The sequence below is a fragment of the Quercus robur genome, chromosome 3 (genome assembly GCF_932294415.1).
Source record: "Quercus robur chromosome 3, dhQueRobu3.1, whole genome shotgun sequence".
Lineage (NCBI taxonomy): Eukaryota > Viridiplantae > Streptophyta > Magnoliopsida > Fagales > Fagaceae > Quercus > Quercus robur.
In genome coordinates this window covers 58,221,827-58,244,043 of record NC_065536.1, presented here as the reverse complement: position 1 = coordinate 58,244,043, position 22,217 = coordinate 58,221,827, and the positions used below count along the sequence as shown (strand labels likewise).

At 33.0% G+C, this 22,217-nt stretch overlaps 2 protein-coding genes across 4 annotated transcripts in view; one reads left to right on the top strand and one right to left on the bottom strand.

Annotated features, from left to right (window-relative positions):
* Positions 1-402: 402 nt before the first annotated feature.
* LOC126718569 (uncharacterized) lies at positions 403-5,199 on the top strand. The gene is made up of 3 exons (XM_050420849.1): positions 403-1,189; positions 4,348-4,645; positions 4,929-5,199. Exons 1-2 carry the CDS (start codon positions 501-503, stop codon positions 4,601-4,603), a joined length of 945 nt encoding a protein of 314 aa, XP_050276806.1. The 5' UTR covers positions 403-500; the 3' UTR covers positions 4,604-4,645; positions 4,929-5,199.
* A 700-nt stretch (positions 5,200-5,899) lies between these two features.
* Positions 5,900-22,217, bottom strand: part of LOC126718567 (probable serine/threonine-protein kinase PBL28) — a 45,503-nt gene continuing 29,185 nt past the window's right edge. Inside the window, exons 1-8 of one of the 3 annotated variants that reach the window (XM_050420847.1) lie at positions 9,972-10,040; positions 9,459-9,566; positions 9,197-9,381; positions 8,638-8,836; positions 8,389-8,552; positions 8,034-8,138; positions 6,317-6,439; positions 5,900-6,208 (exon numbers count right to left, since the gene is read on the bottom strand). In XM_050420847.1, coding sequence (XP_050276804.1) covers positions 5,972-6,208; positions 6,317-6,439; positions 8,034-8,138; positions 8,389-8,552; positions 8,638-8,836; positions 9,197-9,381; positions 9,459-9,528 — 1,083 coding nt within the window. In that variant the 5' untranslated portion in view covers positions 9,529-9,566; positions 9,972-10,040 and the 3' untranslated portion in view covers positions 5,900-5,971. The other 2 variants (XM_050420848.1, XM_050420846.1) reach the window with 2 other exon arrangements.

Genomic DNA, 22,217 nt, shown 5'->3' with positions numbered 1-22,217 from the left:
TTTTCCATATATAATAAAATCATAACTAAAATTTTTTACCCTATCACAAATATATGAATTTTTACCATGAACAATATGTTAATATTATTAATAAATTACAAATAATACTTTGATATAATATTAAGTATTAACCTATCTACAAATTTATACAATCTAATCTCAAAGCCTATATAAGTATATTTTAAACAAGTATACATGTATAAAATCAATTACTCGTTTTCTCAAAAAAAGAAAAAAAGAAAAATCAATTACTCACACCTTGTTACGTTGGGAAATCGTAACAAAAATTGTGTGTTTTATTCTGGTCTTTAGCATTTTTAGTTTTTACCTTATTAAATTTAATATCCATAATTAAATAGTTTCGGGCTCATGTGGCTAAAACTAGACTTGAGAATTTGGAGTTTGGATTAGCCGAAGCAGTTTAGAGTTTAGACGAGAATGTTGTTTGTCTCACCAACGTGGAAAGGCCAGTCAGGCTCTCACTCGCTCACCTCCATTCTATGGCTGCAACAGTTTCACTCTCTTTCTCCATAGATCCACAACCACAACACCACTACTTTTCCCACTTCAAACCCCACCAAACTCTTCCTTTCACTTCCTCACCTCTTTTCCCCAAATACCCACTTCTTACTATTGCTCACAGACACAACCGCTACGCTTTCAAATCCTCTTCTTCTTCCTCCCCCTCAACTCCTTCAACGACAGCAACAACAAGCTCTTCTTTTCTCGAAGACCCATTTCGAACAGGTCGGTTTCTGAGCAATGAAGAGCTTGAAAAGCTCAAACTCCTCGAGGATTTCAGGTATTATCGGGAACTGGAATCTGGGTCATTGTGGATTCGGGTGATGAGGGCAGAGGAGATGGACGACACAGTTGCTTTGCTCGCTGAGTCCTTTGCTGAGTCCATGGTTTGGCCTTCTGGTTACCTTTCGTTGTTGAGGTTCTTGGTGAAGCAGTACTTGATTGAGAGACGAGCTCTAATGCCTCACACTGCCACGCTTATTGGGTTCTACAGAGAAAAGGAAAATGAAAGACTAGAACATGAAGAAGAAGAAGAGGAGGAAGAGTTGGCAGGGACTGTGGAGGTTTGCTTTGATAAAAGGGGTGCAAATGCTTCTCCTCCTACGCCTACTCCTCCTAAGAATTCGCCTTATATTTGTAACATGTCCGTGGATAAGCCACTTCGCAGGTGTGTTTTTGGTTTTTGGATTTCCACTATTGCTATTTTTCTTCACCAATTTCTTGTCTTTTATCTCTGTTTTTGTGAATTCAGTGTTTAAGACACAAAATTTACTTGTTGGGGTCTTAAGCTATGTTGAAGTCAACATCACGGTTTCATTAGAGACTTATTGTTAGCTACTAGTATAGAAAAGCAAGTTATATTAAGATAAATAAATAGAGTTAATCGGTCCTATTGATGCTGTTATGATGCTAGGATTTGTGCTTGTCATTACTTCTGTCCCGATGTAATACAGCTAGATGGTCAAGATTAAAGCTACTAATGCAGATCGTATAGTTGCCTATTATACTCTAAAAGTACCTTATATAAGGTTTTCTTAGTTTCTTAATCCTTGTCTAATTGTTGTAAACATTATATTATCACAATGATGACATCATCATGTATGCTACATGTATGTTAAATTTCTTCTTCTGTAGATAAAACTAGAATTGTGCTTTAACTAATTTGTTGCTAGTCAGGCATTAGAAGCTTTACCAATATTTAAATCCATGTTACACCCATAACATGTTAATTGTTAAATGATTGACATCCAAATTTCTTTATTTATTGAAACCATACTTAACTTACCAACATCCAGAAGTTTATCGTTTGGTGAGGAGTGCTTCAATGTTGGCTACAAGGACCCAATTCTTTCAGATTTCAGAATTAGGTTATAGAATATGGTTCCCCAGTGTTTGATGTGGAAAATATGGAGGGAGAGATATAGGATGGTTTTGAGAGGCAATAGTTGTCTATAGAGAGACTGAAATCCCAATTTGTTGGGTCTCTTTCTATGGGAAGTCTTTGGATGGGAGTAGATCTTCAAATATGGGTGATTTCATAGTTATTGATACTCTTAGTCTTATATCGAAACTTCTGGATATATAGCTACTTTGGTCCAATTTTTCCCTAGCCAAGAGCCCTTTGCTCAGTGGTATGTCTGCTCCCCCCTTTAAAGAGTGCATAGGTTCAAAAAAAGGAGGCGTCATCCCCTTAGAGTCTTAGACCCTTTATGTCACCCAAAAAAAAAAAAAAAAAAACCAATCGTTCCCTATGCGTCTTTGTACAATCTTTTATTTGACACAATTTCTTTACCTATCAAAAACACCCAGAGTTTTAACATTTAGTTTGGACATCAGGAGGCTGAAAGTTGAAAGACACCAGAAAGTAAGATTAATAGTTTAATACAAATGAGAAGAAATATAATGTATATAGTGGCTTTACAGAAAAGTTATGGGAAATCACATGAATAGTTTTTTCCCATATCTGTCATTTATTACCGATATTCTAGGAGTAATGGTATCATATGTGCTAGTCATTTCAGCTTTCCTGATGTTGTACAGCCAGATGGTCAAGACACCAGTTGCTAGGCAGAGTATAGTTGTCTTTCTATTATACTCTTAAAATTCGCTTATAAGAGATTTGCTTGGTTTCTTAATCCTTGTCTTGTTATTGTGAACATCATTCCGGCACATTGATGACATCATCATGATATGCGACATACATGTTAAATTCCTTCTTCTGCAGATAATAAAACTAGAATTCCCCCATAACTTCCTAGCTACTACTCAGGCATTATAAGCTTGACCTTTGTGGGAAATCTTGTTACACCCGTAACATGATGACATCCAATTTTCTTTAATCTTGAATCATACATAATTCCTCAGCATCCAAAGTTTATCATTTGGTGAGAGGAGTGCTTCAATTTTGGCAACAAAGACCACGTTCCTTCAGAAATAGGTTGTGGAATATAGTTCCCCTGTGTTTGATGTGGCAAATGTAGAAGGCAGAAATAGGAGGATTTTTGCCAAGAGATGTCTATAGAGAGATGGAAATCCCAGTTTTTCGGGTCTCTTTCTATATATGCATTCTGTTTCTCATTTGAACTAATCTTACTTTCTGGTATTTTTCAAATTTTCAGCCTCTTGACATCCAATGTAAATGATACAACCCTGAAGTATTTTTTATAAGTAAAATCAATTGTGTTAAATAAAAGATAGTACAAAGATACAAAAGGAACAGTTGGAGGTTTTCTTTTTGGTTAGGTGAAGGGTCTAAAGGGGATGGCCCTCCCAGGATTTGAAGCTAGACGTTCCTCAATGCCTCATAGGGGAGACCTGGACATGCCACTAATCCAAGGGCACTTGGCTAGGGAGAAAATGGAGTATTCTAGCTATATATTAAAAAGTTCCCCAACCAGTTCAATAGTAACAATGAGTCTATGGAAGCACTTATATTTGAAGATCTACTCCCATCCAAACTCATCCAATAGAAAGAAACCCGAAAAACTGGGATTTCCATCTCTCTATAGACATCTCTTGGCAAAAATCCTCCTATTTCTGCCTTCTACATTTGCCACATCAAACACAGGGGAACTATATTCCACAACCTATTTCTGAAGGAACGTGGTCTTTGTTGCCAAAATTGAAGCACTCCTTTCACTAAATGATAAACTTTGGATGCTGAGGAGTTATGTATGATTCAAGATTAAAGAAAATTGGATGTCATCATGTTACGGGTGTAACAAGATTTCCCACAAAGGTCAAGCTTATAATGTCTGAGTAGTAGCTAGGAAGTTATGGGGGAATATGAGGCATTGAGGAATGTCTGGCTTCAAATCCTGGGAGGGCCATCCCCTTTAGACCCTTCACCTAACCAAAAAGAAAACCTCCAACTGTTCCTTTTGTATCTTTGTACAATCTTTTATCTAACACAATTGATTTTACTTATAAAAAAACCTTCATTGTTGTATCATTTACATTGGATGTCAAGAGGCTGAAAATTTGAAAAATACCAGAAAGTAAGGTTAGTTCAAATGAGAAACAGAATGCATATAGTGGATTTACGAAAAATAAATAAATCTTATTTTAATTTTATCCGAATATGGAAAAGTTCTGAAATAAAATTTCTTGATGGATTGTGTAGTGAAAAGCAGTAAAGTTATACTTGCAACGTGATACATGATAAAGTTAGTCACGGTCATGTATCCTGTACAAAAATAATTTTTTCTTCTATTTGTTATGAACTGTAATCTTAATTTAAACTTATCTGGACTATAGTACTAATTTAAAATCCATAGCATTTCAGGTTTCTAAGTTTATTTTATTTTTTATTTTTAAATCTTTCAGGAGGGGCATTGGCTGGCATCTACTTAAAGCAAGTGAGGAATTAATTTCTCAAATGAATTCCACAAGAGAGGTGTACTTGCACTGCAGAATGATTGATGCAGCTCCATTCAACATGTACATAAAAGCAGGTTATAAGGTTGTGAATACGGATAGCATTTTCATCCTGTTGATGTTGCAGAGACGTAAGCATTTGATGTGCAAGAAACTTCCAGTTCTAGGAAGCCCTTTTGATATGTCAGATTCTGATGAGGAATAAATATGTTGAATGGACTTGTGGATCATAACATATATCCATGAGGTACAAGCAAATACTACCATGTATTATTCATATACCAAAGAATCTCACATATTCCTGTGCAACTTTTACTACCTTCCTCTCTCTCTCTCATACACACACACACACACACACGTGCATGTGACTTGATTAGGTATATTCCCATCACTTCTTTCCGTTTGATATCTAGATTGTATTTAGCAAGATATTTATTTAAGTTGTAGTTGTGATGATTTGAGATATGAATCTTTTTCTGTTATGTTGTTTATATTCCTTTCTGGGGCTCTTTTGGGTTCTTGTTTTGCAGGATATATGCCAATGAGGTTGCGATCATCATTCAACCGGGTTAGATTTTGGCTAGGAGGCGAATCTGATGTTTGAGCTTCTCCTTGCTTATATTATATTATGTGTATGTGGAGTTCCATTTTGTTGCAAGTAAATTGCATCAGGCATCTCTATTTCAATGTGATCTTAGTCCTGTTGTTGTTATAAAAAGAACAGGTTACAGTTTTGACACATGGTTTATATTTTGTATATATTTGATCTTGAAGTTTTAATATAATTTTTTTTTCTCCCAAGCTTCTAACACTAATACAAAATCAAGCATGAATAGTGGTACTGATTTTTCAACTTTACCTATTACTTTGCCAAAGTTGATGCGATGGTTGAATCATATTTTGTATTGCTGAGTTTGAAATACACATAACTGAAACTAGAAAATATACATTGTCAGCAGTTTTTTGTTATATTTTTCTGTAAAATTCTATGAATTCTAATATCTAATCAATGATTTTAAGTATGGATGTTTAAATTGTCTTTTGAGATTTGCTAATTAATCTGAGAACACCAATACAGGCAAGTTCTTCCAGGTCCAAGATTATTTCCTCAACGGAAATCTTATAGCTTTCTTTGGATATATAACATATATTTTTTGAACTTGGTCTATGGCATATAGCACATGCCTAAAATAGAATCAGTGCACAGCATATAGAAGCAAATGTCAGTAAGTAAAACATTCCAAAACAAATGGTAATGGTAGCTGACTAGCAGGATACTGGATATGTTAGGAAGTAATACCTTCTTATTGTTGGTTTACTACCTATGTTCACTTGGTAAAACACAACAAAGCCACCTTCCACTTGATCTTGGGTTGCGTTTTATGTGTCTGATAACATGGTTCAAGTGCCTTTTGTTTTTGGTCAGGGATCCTGACCAAATAACTATGTGTTCATATTTTTGAGCTTGTATGATCACAAGCTTTCTAGGTAGGAGAAATCATTAATAGAAAAAGTAAAACATCTTTTTATTGACATAAACAGTTGCACCCTGCTGGAAAAACATCTGGTTTTATTAGATCATTCTCAGAGTATGCATAGCCATGCTCATTCCTTTTGAATTTATATGAATAATCACTTGTAGTTCTTTTACACATTCTGCCATTGGGGGTCGCTCACTACTCTCAGCACGGACACAGCGTGATGCCAGGTTTGCAAACATGGCTATAGACTCCAAGGTGTATGAACTTCGGCTCAGTTCAGGATCTATCACCTTACGCATTTTCTTCCGATCATTCAGTATATGCCTTACCTGAAATAGAAAGAAGCATATACTTATACCATTCTGTCATTTTTCAATTGCTAACTTCTTGGAGATTGAGAACCAGAGCCAATTGCGGCGAGAAGAAAATTTTCATACCTGCAGTACAAGGTTTTGATCATTTGGTCCTTGGTTCAAGTCCACAGCTCGGCGTCCAGTCAGAAGCTCGAGAAGAACCACTCCAAATGCATAAACGTCACTTTGTAGAGTTAGCTTTCCTGTCTATTGTCAAAGGAGGCAAATTCAAATCTCAGTCTGGGCCCTCTTGTTAGACAAATCCAGTGGAGAGAGAGCGAGAGAGAGAGGTCAAAAAGAACTAACTTCTAAGGCAAGAATCTATACAAATAATATTATTAAATTGTATTTTTATCAAAAAAAAAAAAAAAAAGGAGAAGATATTATTAAATTGTAGGAATGGACAACATAATATTGATTGTCTTTGAATACTCGGTATTGCTCATGACAAGTGCGATATTATAGAATTCATAATCTTATAATATGAGATGGGTTGTGTTGAGGGGGGTTTGGAATTCCACCTCATTATGTAGGAAGTGCTTTCCCTTTTTGGCTGAATATGTAGGAAGTGTATTTAATACAGTAAGCACATCAAGGTATTATATAAATAAATATAATTAATTACTTGATTTAGATTATGTGAATAGGGTATATTGGGTCATTGGTATTCAGTGAGTCACAATTAGAGCTAAAAATTATAAATATGTAGGGATGGATCCAAAATTTTAAGCTAAGGGAGGGGGGGAGGGGGGAGGGGGAGAAGGGGAGAGTACAAGCAAAAAGAAAAAGAAAAAATCCAAAAAATCATCTATATGGTATTAACAAACTATCAACCAAGACAAATACACAAAATTATTGTTTCTTAATACATTTAGATGCAATCATCTACCAATAGAGACAAAAAATACAAAACACCATTGTTTTTTTAATAAATTATAGTGCAATCATTTATGCAATCTCAATTTATAGATTTACTAGTTTCCAATTTATAAATTTATCTAGTTTAAAAACATTAATTGTAGCATTATGAGTTAGCAATATGGGCCAGTGGCTGATAATTTTGGAGGGGAGGGGGCTGAATATATATACATATATATACCTAGAAAAAAAAATTATTTTGGTCGGGGGCCTGGGCCCCTGTGAGACCCCTTTAGGTCCGTTCCTGCATGTATGTGAGATCTGCACACATGGATCTAACATGCATGGGAGAGTGCTGTTGCAAGTTCTTGCTAGACATGATACAACCACTTATGGCTGGTTTTCAACACATTGATATAGCATCAAACCTTATCAAGGCATTTTTATTTTATTCATCGCATTTGATTTGGAGAAGTTGGGAAATATTCGTATTCTAGTTTGACATGGCATGCATGAAAATCAATGTAAAATCTCAAAAATGGGGTATACTAAAATAGAAAATAAGAAATATTCTAAACCTACTTAAGTTTTGACACCCTATTTTCTGCTCAATTGGCATAATAGGTGCTTTCACAATACATGAATCTCCAGATTATGCAAAGCTGCATGCACTACATGCATATGTGTATCTTCTATATTGTCTAGTGAGTTTTGGGTTTCTACCATAATATGTGTATTGCATTTTTTTTCTTTTTTTACTTTTTATTCCCAATTTGAATTTGGTTGCAGACCTGTGAGCAATGAGTTCTTAGATCAGTTGGATGATGCATGAAGATTAATGAAACTTTATACGTGAAGGCAAGAGTGAAAAATCTATATTGAAACTTTGGAAAATATATTACGATGAAAATTTGCCGCATTTTTCAGTCACATAGATGCATACCGATGTGTACTCAGGATCAAAATAGCCAAATGTACCAAGCACTCTAGCGGTCACATGCGTCTCGTGGCCCTCTGGCATTAACTTGGCAAGCCCAAAATCAGATATCTGTAAAAATTATTAGTCAGTCAATCTTTGGTCACAATCTTAATGGCTGGCCCTAAAAGGCTCAAGAGTCCAGAGAAAACTTAGGTGGTAGGTATATACTTTTTGAGCACACAAAGGAGAAACAAAAAATAGACACTAAACCAATAGCTTTATAGTTCAACTGAGATTTCCTAATGTTTCATCGAAAATGCGTATGGTTCAAAAAGACGCTAATACATAGTAATCATGACAAAATTTTCTCAAATTTTACCTTGGCTTCTAAGTTGGCATTTAGAAGAACATTAGTGGACTTAAAATCTCGGTGAACAATTGGAATCCCAACAGATGAACTTGAATGGAGATAAGCAAGTCCCTTGGCTGCTCCGAGCGCCACTTTGAGTCGTGTAGGCCAGTCCATTTTTGCTTCCCCAATTCCTAACATACAGTTGCAGATTAACCAAAAGTATAAGGAAAGATATTTGACATGAGAATCGGGTTCTTGAATTGATTTGAAACCCACCATTTAAGTGATCTTCCAGGTTCCCATTAAGCATGTATTCATACACCAGAAATCTATGCTTCCCATCAGCGCAATAGCCTATCAAGGAAACCAGATTTGGGTGGTCGAGTCTGCTCAAGATGTCAACTTCTACCCGAAACTCGCGCTCCCCCTCAGCTTCTTTAAATGGCGGCAACTCCATTTTCTTAATTGCTACAACCTTAGTATTCAAAAGAGAAGCAAAAGTTGATACTAGAATGCTAATATTATACTCCTTTTTGCTTAATCTGTTTTCCTAAATGATATAAGATGTAAGAAATAAGCTTATGAATTTTGTTTCATAATTATTATTCTTTATCATCAACTCAAGACTTTAATACATACTCAAGTATTTTATTCGACAATAAGAGACTATTAGTAAAGTTAATGATTTAAATATTTTCAACAATGCAATCTAGGTGACTTTTTCTTTAAATTGAGTGGGGAAGATATTAACAACCCCCTCCCTCAAAAAATTTCCAAAAAAACGCAAAGCTAACCATTAATATCTTATGTTAAGAAAGAAACTTGCAGAACATACCTCTCCTGATTGCAAAGTGCCTCTATAAACTCGGCCAAATCCTCCTTTGCCAAGCAAATTCTCTTCACTGAATGAATTTGTTGCCTCTTCCATTTCCCTGAGTGTGAAAACTGATCCATGGTGCCTTTTTGTGCGTTGGGGGGTTTGATCTTCAAGTTGCCAAAACTCCACAGGTTTATAAACCCCTGAAAACTTGAAGACATGAATGTTATATAACTATATTGTGGAGAAGCAGCAGTAGTAAAAGAAGTGAAGAACATACAAGGGTCTGTGTGATCTTGAGACTTGCTTCTCCGGCGCTTGTTCCACGCTGAAACCAATCCGAAAGGCATAATGGCTTCCTACTCTTTCTGGAATTTGATATAATTCTCTGTTTGAGGATTAAAATGACAGATAATATCACTTAATGAAACGGACAATTGGATGGAGAAACTAATTAGTGCCATGACACCATTGGGGTGTCACATTTACACTTGACAAAAAGACAGCAGAAAATCAATGCAGCCTAATTGGAAGTGAGTTCAAAAGTCTTGCTCAAACCAAAAAAAAAAAAAAAGGTGAAAATTATATGAGCAAAAAGTGAGATTGGATGGTATGAGAAATTGAGAATACTCTCAAGAGTACGTGTAGAGCAAGTGAAGTTAGATAGAACGAATACTCAAACAACACAATGTTCCAACAACTTGGATTGTGGGAGAGAGAGCTAGAGATGTACTTGAAGGTAAAGAAAACAAAGCATAAGAAAGAGAGGAAAAAGTAGGTATTGCTTGCTTACCTTTGGATGAGAAGTGGTGGGGGAGTTTTGTTTGATAAGGAAATAGAAGCTGCAACCTCTACTTCCAATCTTTACTTCTTGATTATTTTGGTGAAAAGAAAATGGTGGCTGTTGTGAGGCCGTTTTCATTCGTTTCCATAACCAACCCTTCATTTTCTCTATGACAAACAATTGAAAAAAATGTATATTTTTAATATTACTATTTGAATATGACAACGTAAGAAGAGGGTCAAAAATGATTTCATTACCAATTTACACATAGATCTGTGGGGCCTAAGATTCCAATCTTCTAGTTTGAAGTCACCAAAAAGCATAAAATATTGGTGGTTAATTAAAGAGCTCTTAAAGTTCACACCAAAATGCAACAAAACATATAGCATGTTTGTCTTTTTTGGGCTTTCGTAGAAAGGAGGACATTGGACTTGTCTGGTTGCTTATAACATTAATGTGGGTGATTAAAAAGCTTTCTTCAATTGTTAATGGTCTTCTTAGGATCATTAATGATCAATTGGTACCGAGGTTAGCACTGAACATAGGACATGCTTCTAGTTAAGGATGGAACTACATTTATACTTGGGGGCTCATGGCTTCCTAAACTTTCTAATATTTCAAGCTTTGTCCTTCTATTTCAATTTAATTTTTCCACTACCTAAACTTTCTTAATTCTCCTTATTGGTCCTCTTAAGTTTGTTTACTTCTATAATTTAGTTTCACTCCCCAATCTTGAAATTCTAGTTTTGCCCATGCTTGTAGTCTTCTTTACAAAGCTCCAGGCTTGTGGAAAGGGTAGATTATATTTAGGCCCTTTTTATATCTAATTAATACGTTGATGCCTCCTTACCTCCTTGGTATACTGTAGTGGTTTTGGATCGTAGAACCCTACTAACCAAACACTGAATATATATGTATATATGGAAATGAACATATGTTGACAAGTTTACAAAACTCAATGACACTTTCTTGAAAGCTCCCATAAATTGCTTTTAATAATAGTTCACAAATCAATGTTTATAGGACATCTGTTAATTTTTCTTATTAGGATTGTCTTGACTTTTTATTTTACTTTTTTATATTTTATGGGATATATGCCATGTGTACGGCTATATGTTGTCTAATTATACGGCTCACGTATATCTTTAGGGCATACATCAATATTTAACAATTCATTTTAGAAAAATTTTATTGGGATTTGAAAAGCTATCAAACCTTTTGACAATTTTTTCAATTTCTGATAAAAATTTCCTAAAATGAATTGTTAAATATTAATGTATACCCTAAATGCATATATTAATCAGATCCTTTATGTATTACTAAATACTAACTACTATATATCCCTCTTGAGAGGAAAAAAATCGTTTACTAAAAGAACCACTAAAAACACCCAAAAAATAAAAAAAAACCAATGACCTTCCTTTTGGGGATTACGCTGAATGCACATTTCATTAATTCATTGAGTGCAACCTTTCTTATTGTGATGAATACAAATATGGGACTTGTGACCATAGTCCATATATTTCATAGTTCTACTGCCTCTGATGTCAATGTACAAAAAAAAAGGAGTGATAAATATAAATTTGGAGATTTCTAAATTTTAGGTGATCAATTACTATTTACTCTACAATTAGTGATCATGCGGACATCTTTCTGCAAAACAACATAGTTTTTACTTTTCAGTCATGGGAACTAAAAATTACATTTCTTTCAGTTCTGGATTATAGATCTACAATAATGTCATTCATGCTACATAGATACCAGTATTAGTAAAGATCAAAAGACTAAATAAATAAATAAAGCTTTAAAAACTTCATTTGCTAAGATATTTGGAGTACAAAAGGGTTGGAGTGACTGATTTTGACAAAGTGAGAAACTAAATTGACAAAAATTAAATTTTAAGGTCAAATTTATCAAATCAATATATGCATATTGAATTAACCAATGAAGTAAATGCATATATTAAATATCTATAGTTGTAATTATTTATATTTAATGAATTTAGATGATTAGTTTTATAAAATCTATATAAAAAACTATTTTTATTTGGAACAATAATAATTGATTTAGAATATGATATTCTTTTTCACGTTTAGTTGCTTTGGAAACAATTGACACAAAAGAAATAAAAAATTAAATATTTGTGAATTCACTAAAATGAATCTTAAACCATTTAGATTCCCTAACTTCTTAATTATATTACCCTCAAAAAAACTTCTTAATTATAGTGATATGTAATATATATGAACCAACATTGTATTATTTACTTAATATATGTAATTAAAAATGTTATTAATAGGATAAATATATATTTTGTTATAATACCTATTTTAAGTGGTGTATTAATTATTTAAGTATAATGAAAATTTCGATATTATTTTTCTAAGATTTATATTCGAAAAAATTAATTTAAAATATGATATTCTTGCTTAAATTTAATTGCTTTTGAAACATTTGAAACAATGTCAAACAAAAAGAAAAAGAAAATGACATACAATCAAAATGTTAAAAAAATGATTGAAAAATATTTGCATTTTTATTTTATCAAAATGATATTTGCATTCTTTTTTTTTTTTTTTTTTTAGATAGGGATATTTGCATTCTTGAATGGGCGTGAAACATACCTAAATATCAATTTAAAAAAAAAAATTATACAATAAAAAAGAGGAGGGAAAAAACAAAGTAAGAATTCTTCAATACTCCACACAGCACCAGAAAATTTTTCAAGAAAGAAGGCACGGTTCGAAAGATTTGTCCGAATAGCCAACAGACCACTCATTTTTTTTGTGATTAATATTAAAGTACTTTACTTTCTAAATAATTAATGGTGTTTCATTTTTATTGTATCACCCCTCTCTCATATCCTCTTATTCAACATATCATTAAATTTTATTCACTAAATTTATTTGTGAAAACAAGAATTGTATCTTTGAAGGTAAAAGTGGTATTTATGAATTTATTTAAAAAAGGTCTCTTATTTTAGATTAAAATGCTTTCTGCTTAAAGGATTACTAAACTATTTTTTTTTAATGCTTGTTTATGTTTTTATTATTTTCTAATAACCTTATAAAAATTCATTTTAAAGCTTTTTCTTTTTAATTTAATCATATTTTTAGTCATTTTTGTCAATATTTTATAAATTTAATATCTTTATTTGTGTTTTAATTAATTATTAAATTAATTATGAAATTATTGCAGTTCAACCTTGGTCAAACCTTAAAAACCTTGAACTCCCCCCTTTACTAGTTCTTTGAACGGCTCGAATCTAAAAACCATGATGGAGATCAGAGTGTTCTTTGCTTAGGATGTTGGTATAAGGGATATGGCAGTCGAGAGTGATTCCAAGATTGTGTTTGACGCTCCTTTGGGTTTATGTACCCCGCATATGATTGTGTATTTGTGTCCGGTATTCTGATAGGTGTAGTCCATAAACTTCAGAGCTCAACTCGTCTCCCATGTGAAGCGGCAGGGTAATAGACTGCACAAGAAATAAATAACTTTGATAATTATGAAATCTGGATAAAAGAAAATTCATCACTGATTGAGTCAGCTATTACTCATGATATACTGAATTTATCTTCTTCATAATAAAGTTATAAGTTTTTCATTAAAAAAAAAAAAAAAAAAAACTGTGTGGCTTTTCAACTTTTTAAGTTCTGAACGTAATTATGTATGTAAATGAAGCATTTTTCTACAGGTATTTTAATAGAAACTAGCTACACGGTTTTTTTTTTTTTCCCCCAAAATTTTCATTAATTATAACCCGAGGCTTATGTGTTTGTCCAATGAATTTTATTTATTTGCCAATCATTGAAATAAATATTAATGTGTTGAAACTTGGCAGCAAAAAAAATGAATCAACCCATGAAATACTGACTTGGAAGTTGTTTCAATGTTCATTTATTGGTGCTAGGTCACATCCCAATCTTGTTTATTTTGGGATTGGCATCCGCATAGAATTTACTGGACAAATATTGTAGTTTAATTACCACATTTTATTCCATTTAAAACTTATGAATGCACCAAAAAAGAAAAAAAAGAAAAAGAAAAAACCGAGATGGCCAAGAAACTAGAGCCAGCACAAGAAAACCACCACACAAAGGTCACGGTACAATGATAGAACTATGGTACTCGAGTGAAACCAAGTTAATGGTCTGTTTGATAACATCTTATTTAGCTGAAACTGAAACTTTTTGTTAAAAGTGTAATAAAAAAAAAGTTAAAAGCTAGCCGAATAGTACAATGAGACTTATGAATAATACTAAAAAGTGCAATAAGACTTATAAATAGCAGGAGCGACGCCACCTTAAGGCCAAGGTGGTCCTAGGACCACCCTGACTTGAATTTTTTTTTTTTTTTTTTATATATAATAATTTTTTTTTTAAAATTATTTGTCTACCTTTCAAAAAAAAAATTGGGAATACCCTCGGTTCTTTTATGCCAATTGTGGGGGTCCGTTAATCAATAAATATTAAAACCGTGCTAACTGGACCTGTGACCCATCCAAGGATGTTAAACCATCTGAGGAGGCCATATTGTTACAAACGCACTTCGAAACTACATTACCACTAAAGGTGGGACATGGGACCAAGGGTAAGAAAGAAAAGATAAACAAATATCTTTAACAACTGCTGCCTTCGCATTAATTGCCTATCAACCAACTCTCTGACCGCATTAATGTGGAGGTGATGCCTGAACAGTGATGAATCAACCTTACAGCTGCTAGTTGAAGGTTCCAGGGAGTGTTGGATGGGACAGGAAGGGATCCCTTGAATCCAACCTACACGTGTGTGGTGAAGGTGACACCAAGAGGGCAGTATATAACATAGAAGAATACATTGAGAGAAAGGATCGGAACTTCTAAACGAGTAGTGCCTAAAAGAAAATCTTATGAAATAAAGAACTTAGCCTGTTTCAAGGAGAAATTGATCATAATATTTGTGTTAATCCATCTAGAAACATTAAGTTTAATCGTTTTTCTTTTGAATTTAATCTAATTTTTTTATATCCACGCTCTACAAATTTATTGTTTGAGCCTTTAGCGATCGAACCCAGTACGAGTTTGGGATCGTTACAAATTGAATCCTTACACCACTAAAATTAAATTTTGCTCTATAATTTGTTATACATTCAGTGGATGAATGATTGCTTGGTTGTGTACATCAAAAGAGACGTAGCTTGTAGCTTGTAGCTTGTAGCATTGATAATGAGACTATCATGCAACGATTTTAAAATATGAAAACTCATAGAAGGCAATTGTAAACTTTATGTATTTGCGTGTTTTTTTATTGTTGTTATTGTTGTCAATAGATGAATTTTTCTTAGAGTATAAAAAACAATTGTAAATATGTTTTTTTATCGTTTCAAAATATGATAAATGATGTGATGAAAAGTCCATGTGTGTTTCATTTAAAGTTTAGATTGTATAATTTATACTCTTAAAGAACACTCTAAGAAAAATTCCTAGAGCCACCACTAATAAAGAGTACCCAAAAAGAAGCTAAAAACTCAAATAAGCTGAACTTTTCATCACATCCCAAACAAACTCTAAATATACTGTCATTTTTCCTTGTGCAGGGACAAGGTTGCAGTACCCCAATACAAGCCATTAATTCATCTTATGAATTCCAATTCTATGTGATTATTACTTATTACCAGGCCATTAGATTAGGCTAATACTGCAAAGAACGAAGGACAAAATTTTATTAGAATTTCTGCTGCCTCTAGTGAAGTAAAAGTTAGGAGATTATTAAATGTTGGATTTGGTTTAGATATAGTGCATCAATGCACTGAACCCAGTCATATGATAACACATGTCCAAAAGTCGATACATGTCACATTCTCAACAAGTCTAGTGCCATTGGACATTAGACCTATGTTTGACCTTTAAATGTTAACCTTTATTATTTTACTAATCAAAACTTCAATTTAAATATGAAATCTCTACAAAGTAGCAATTTAGCATCATAGGTCTAAAAAATACAACAAATTGAGAAATGTGATATAGAAAAGCCTAATCAATTTGGTAGGTTATGCACACATAGTGACATAGATGACATGTTGACAAGGCAAAAAAAACAATATAGAGACAATAAAATTCATAATATTCTCAAATTAGTCTATCATTTAAAAAATTGTAGATTATATATGGTGGGTCCTTGTGTGAGGTGATAGGCTAGTTTAGAAATGTTGTGAAATTGTTGTGTAGAAGAAAAAAAAAATAAATAAATAAAGACTAAATAAGAGATAAAAAAGTTTGGTAATCTATTTTTCCTACCATTTCTCATGTTTAATAGAGTGGCACTATTAAGACAACGATCATGATATTCTTTCCGTTGCTCAGTATATATACACACACCACTAATGATTTTTTATTTTTCCTTTTCTCTATCAACTTTTTCTTCCACATCATCTTTTGCATTTTTTATTTATTTATAAAATTTAAGGTTTTTCATTTACATTATCTTTTCAAATAGTTTTGACAGAAATAGTGTTCTTTGACATAGTTTATTTTGGGCAAATTAATTTTATGGGTTTGTTTAAATATGTGAATTTTGTTAAGTGTCCGTTTTCAGACACCTTATTTAGTTTTCTACTAAAGATATTTTTGCTGAAAATGTGCTAATGTATATTTGTACTTTGAAAAAGTGAAATTTTAATAAACTGTACATAAAAGATAAAAATGCAAAAAATTAGCTTATAATTTGTTCCCAAACATACAAATATGTGATGTTATAAATTTTTAATAATAATCTGTACAGTGTAAACGTTGAAAAACAATGAACTTTAAAATAAGTTGTCCTTAAATTATTAAACTAGCTAATAATGATTAAACTAACAAACATGACTGAGTAAAACAAAAGGAAGTACTAAATTTGATTTGTTGTTATTCTGAATAATTTGATGTGGTTTCTTTAAACATAGCCCAGCCATCGGTAGACTGCAGGCAGTTGTTGTGGTTTCTTTAAACATAGCCCAGCCATCGGTAGACTGCAGGTAGTTGTTGGTACACAATCAATATGGGCAAATACTAATTTTAATATAATATACCAAATATGAGATGTGATTTAGCGATTCAAGTGATTGTTCAGTATTAATGAAATCTTTTGCTACCCCTTGTGTATTTGGTTCCAAATACACCTCCCTCCTCTTCGACTATTTTACCTTAAAAAAATTGTTAGCGCAGGACTTTAGTACTGGAAATTTGCTTGATTACTGGGCATCTGGGCCACACATATACTGTAAGAGCATATAGTATGTGAAAAATATGGGCCTTGTGTTATTATGGTCCACGAAACGAAGACAGAGATGCATCTACACCCCAAAGAGTAGAAGATTTGCCCAACTACATTCGGGCCTTTGAAACGAGGATGGGCCTCAGCAAATTGCTTGAAAAAGATGGCACAGCCAACAATAAATAAATAAATAAGAGTGATGTTACATCCATAATATTTTCATAACAAATTTTAAATTGTAAATTATTATTAACCAATAAATAAAATACAACTCAACTCAACTCAATTTAAAAAAAAAAAAAAAAATTCAATTCAATTATGATTTACTAAAAACTAATAGGGGTAATTTATAAGAAAAAAAATATAAATAAAATGTTGGTGAGTTTTGTGTGTGGATAATTCGATGTTTTAATAGAAGAGATGAGATTTCAATTCTAGACATCTTCTTTGAAAACACCAAGAGAGTATTAGGTGAGCTGCAAAACTCTTGGCAAATGTTGGTGTTTTATATGTGTAAACACAAATTTGAATAGCCAAAAATCTTGTAGCTCATTACCAAAAAAATAAAGAGTAATGCTAGGACCATAGGTTTTGCCACAACTTGCTCACGTGGCAATGACAAGTTATGAGTGGTAGAGTTATGGACCCGTTACTTTTACTGCACCACTCACGCTTTTGAATGTGAAGGGACCGATGCTAGAATTATGGTTAAAATGGTTTAAATTAACTGTTTAGTCAACGTGACTTTTTTAGGTTGTTGGAATTGGAGCAATGTCACCTTTTTCACATGGATCTATCACTGATATTACTTTTATTTATGCAAAAATTTGTAAAAACTGTTGAATGTTTATACTTTTTGAATTAATTATAGTATCAAAGCGGTTGATTTTGAGTTCAAACCATGTCTCCATTCTACGTCTTGCATTGGGTCTTGCATGGGCTCTTGTGAAATATGTATGCATTTGTGTTTGTATGTTTAGATGTTTGTGCTAAATGTATGTATGTGCGTGGAGTATTATGTGTAATTGCCTAATTGGGTGCATGTATGAAGATTATGAAGCTTGAATTGTATGGGCTTGTGAAACTGTAGTTGGGATATATGGGGGCAAGTAATTGAAGTTTATGGTCTTTTAAGTTTTAAAGGTTTTTTTGATTAGGCAATGTTGCACGAATTACGCCTTGATAAATGTCGTTTTTTTGTTAGTAAGTTAGATAGACAGCCTATGTGTTTTGAATCTATGAGTCTATAACTTTACACTATCCATTCTTATGGGATGAGGAAATGCCATTTGAGTCCAAGCTCACTGGCTTCAAGTCTTTAACATGTCGGGTTTGTTTCAAAGATTTATGTATTTATTTATCTGAGAAGAGTAGTATGTGTAGGTTACATTGTTTTCCTTATCATTGCCATTTTTTTTGGGTGGGGGGCTTTCCTTGTGAAACAATCTTTGGGATGTAGTAATTCTTCAATTGTGCTTTGTTCACCAGTTAGTACCATCTGGTAATTGATTGGCATTGAATATCATTTGTGGATTGGTGGTAATGGAGTTTGCTTAGTGCTACTCTTTGATTTATAAAAAAAATTTGTTTTTTTTTTTGTTTTTTTTGTTTTTTGTTTGTTTTTGTTTTTGTTTTCCTGGGATATTGCTGTGGCTTATGTCGTAGTACGTCAAAGACTTAAACCGTGTCCTTTATTTTTGCCCCTAAGAACATTGCTGGTCAACCATTGGACCATGTGCATCTTTTCACTTTAAACCGTGTTTTTCTACAGGGTCATTCCAAATCGGCAGCACCAGCCTGGAGCATACAGACTATATATATGTGGAACTCCTCAAGCGACATGCGCTGTCATTTGCATCTCGGATTCTCAAATCCATGGTCCAAATTATTATAAGTAAGGTTCAATTTTTCTTCTTCTTATTTTGTTTTGCAGAGATGACTTGATGATCTCTTGCTCGGTTTTATGGTCAAAACGTACTGTCACTGGGCTATTATAATGTTGCAATATCCAAAAATAATGTTGGCTTCAAAAATTCAACAAAGAAAATTAACGTTTCATGATGCAAGAGTGTTAAATTAGAAAGATTTTTGTGATTTGTCCTTCTAATGTTGTTACAGATTGCTAGTTTTCCAGTAAGGTGACTTGCCTTATGCAGTAGTGGCAGTTTTCAAATGTCACGTACTATTAATATTTGTTTTTCATGAAAAGCATGCTTCTTAAGAGGTTTGTTCTTCTAAGTTTTAAGTCATACCCTGTTTTGTTTGCAACTCTACTTTAGGTTGATGAATCATTGAGTTTTTAAAAATTCTATTTTGGGTTAATGCATATTGGTGTTGTATTTTTGAGTTCCTTATCACAAGTAGTCTCTCCCCCTCTTATCACTTTGGTTTGATTTTTGTTTAAGTTAATACTTAGTTATTTTGGAAGTGATAATTGAATTTGAATAAGAAATTCAAAACTTAAAACTTTAGATGTAAAGAAATATAGTTGCAAAGAAAAAAGAAATAGGAAACATATCAAATCGGTTCTATTTGGTCCATCTGGTCTACTTTGGTCCATGTATATTCGGTCCACTCTATCCACTTCGGTCCATTTGGTCTTATTTAGTCCATTTCAGCTCACTTCAGTCCATTTGGTCCAATTCGGTGTATTTACTTAAGAATGGAAAAAGACAAGTTTTTTTTTTTTTTTTTTTTTTTTTTTTTTTTAAAAAAATTAATTTCTGTTTAACTTAAAGTTAATTAGTTTAATTTGGCAGTGGGCTTGAGTTATTTCGGCAAGGCCAAGCCCAGACACCAGACCAAAGTTTGCCCAAAATATTTGCAAGGCCCATATAAATATAACTAATAATATAAATTATATATTTATTTCGGTTCGGTTTTGGCCAGTTCGGTGCATGAATACCTGCCACCGAAACCGAAACCAAAATCGAATCGAACTGAAATCAAACCGAAATTTTGAACATAGTTTGGCCGGTTTCGGTCAGTTGTTTTGGTTTTTCAGTTTTTCGCACACCGGTGTGGGTGCTATTTGGTCTTTTTAAAGTTCCTTTTATTGACTTTGACATACACTATATCAGACACAACTCACACAAGTAAACAAGACCAAACAGACCGTGAGAATGAAGAAGAAGAAGAAAAGGGGTGTTAGTCCATTTTTAGCTCTCTCTGTGAGAGAGAAGAAGAAGAAGAAGAAGAAGAAGAGCTTTTATTGAAGACGGCCAAGGCTTAGATTGGTGTACTGTGTGAATGTCATGGGCAGTGCTTCAGGTGTGTGAGACATTATTATTATTATTATTATTATAGGAAGTTCATTTCTATGTCTTAATATCTATATTTAGTTTGGTTTACAATTTGGCAATTGTCTTTGTTGTTGTAATTGTAAAATGTATTGTGTTTGATGGCTGAAGGAATGAGACACAAACAGTGCTTTCTTTAGTTGAAGAACCTAAGACATAGCAACCTAAATTTTGTTTGCCTTTTTTATTTTATAGTTAATAAAACTCAACTGGTTTGGGATCCAAAATAAATTTGGCTATCAAATTGAAAGAAACATGAATACACAATACCACTAACTTCACCCACATTTTCTCTCTTTGCCTGTTTTTAGTTTACTTATGATACATTCATGATTCATAAGTTTGTGATGAAAGGACCTTCAACTTATTGCCTAAAGAACATGTGTCACACCCTAAACCCGATACCCGGATTTGTGACCATGACCAGCATGCTAATATCAAGTTTAAACCTAATATTAAGAAGAACCAACTTAACTTTCTTCCAAAACTTTTACAAAAGGTTCCCTTTTCTTTTCATTCTTGTTTCTTTACTTAAATGATATAACTTTCCACTTGGTATTCAGAGCATCTACATTGTACCTCAAAGGATAACACAATCCACCGTTTATTCAAATTCTAAATTTCACATAATAGATCTCTTAATACTTTAAGGTACACACTATCATTATATCCTAAAATACACCATACTACAAATCTAAACATCAAATTGCTAATTTAGGATCTATAAATATAAAACTAAAACCAGCTCCTTCCAAACTTGACTAAGGATCCCTCTGCTCCAAGATAAAACCTGTTGACTGAAAGAGTGGAAGGGGTGAGCTACACAGCTCAGCAAAGGTAAAATATATGAGAATTTAATAAGGATGCATGTAAAACAAATCACTTCATTCTATGAATACTCGAATAGGAGAATATCTTTTCATGCATAATATTTTATACTATTTATAATAATAACTTATACGCTCATAGAAAATAATTGTTCTCCTTTTTCTTATCAGGTTAATATTACCAAAACCTTTCGGATTAAACTTCTTTCATTTCCTACAAAGTCACCACATGTATATTATCATTACAAAATAATCATTTTAACTTAAATCAGATAATCAGCAACTTTGTGTTAAACTAGAAACATCTTGACCTTGTAAACCTCTTCCCGAAAATATTATAACTTTCATAGTCATAAAACTTAACATTTCATAAAGAACAGGTATCTGATAACTTTTAAACATAAACTTGTACTTCAATCAGATGCTTTATCTTTATAGCATAACAGAACTTCAGAAAACTTTTATCTTTAATGAATAGTTTTTCTTTTCATCAGAAACTTCTTCTTGCCATGAGAGCTTTTACTTTTCACAGTGCATTAAAACAAAATAATTCTCTTATGATTAATAACATAACATAGTTGTTCATAATATATTGGTTAGTCCATATCTGATAAGTCTGTACAGAGAAAGCCTCATCACATTTGGGTGACCTCGTGTGCTTGATATTGTTCTCTTTGAGAGGCCTGATGCCACATCTCCTCAAGATTTTATTCCTCCCCGTCGTCCGTACACATTAGGGAGAAGGCCTTGTTTAGATTAGAGTTACGGGCTACCCCATTTCTTCTACTTTAAATGGCCTAGAGTTACAGGCATCCCCATTTCCTCTACTTTAAATGGGCAAACAGATAACATTTTTCCATAGAAAGCCAGTAATTAACCCCTACTAGCCGAGTT

Bases quoted from the DNA above. Each gene is read 5' to 3' on its own strand.
- LOC126718569 (XM_050420849.1), top strand. From the start codon at position 501: ATGGCTGCAACAGTTTCACTCTCTTTCTCCATAGATCCACAACCACAA. The intron at 1,190-4,347 runs GTGTGTTTTTGG...TAAATCTTTCAG, and splicing joins GTGGATAAGCCACTTCGCAG to GAGGGGCATTGGCTGGCATC.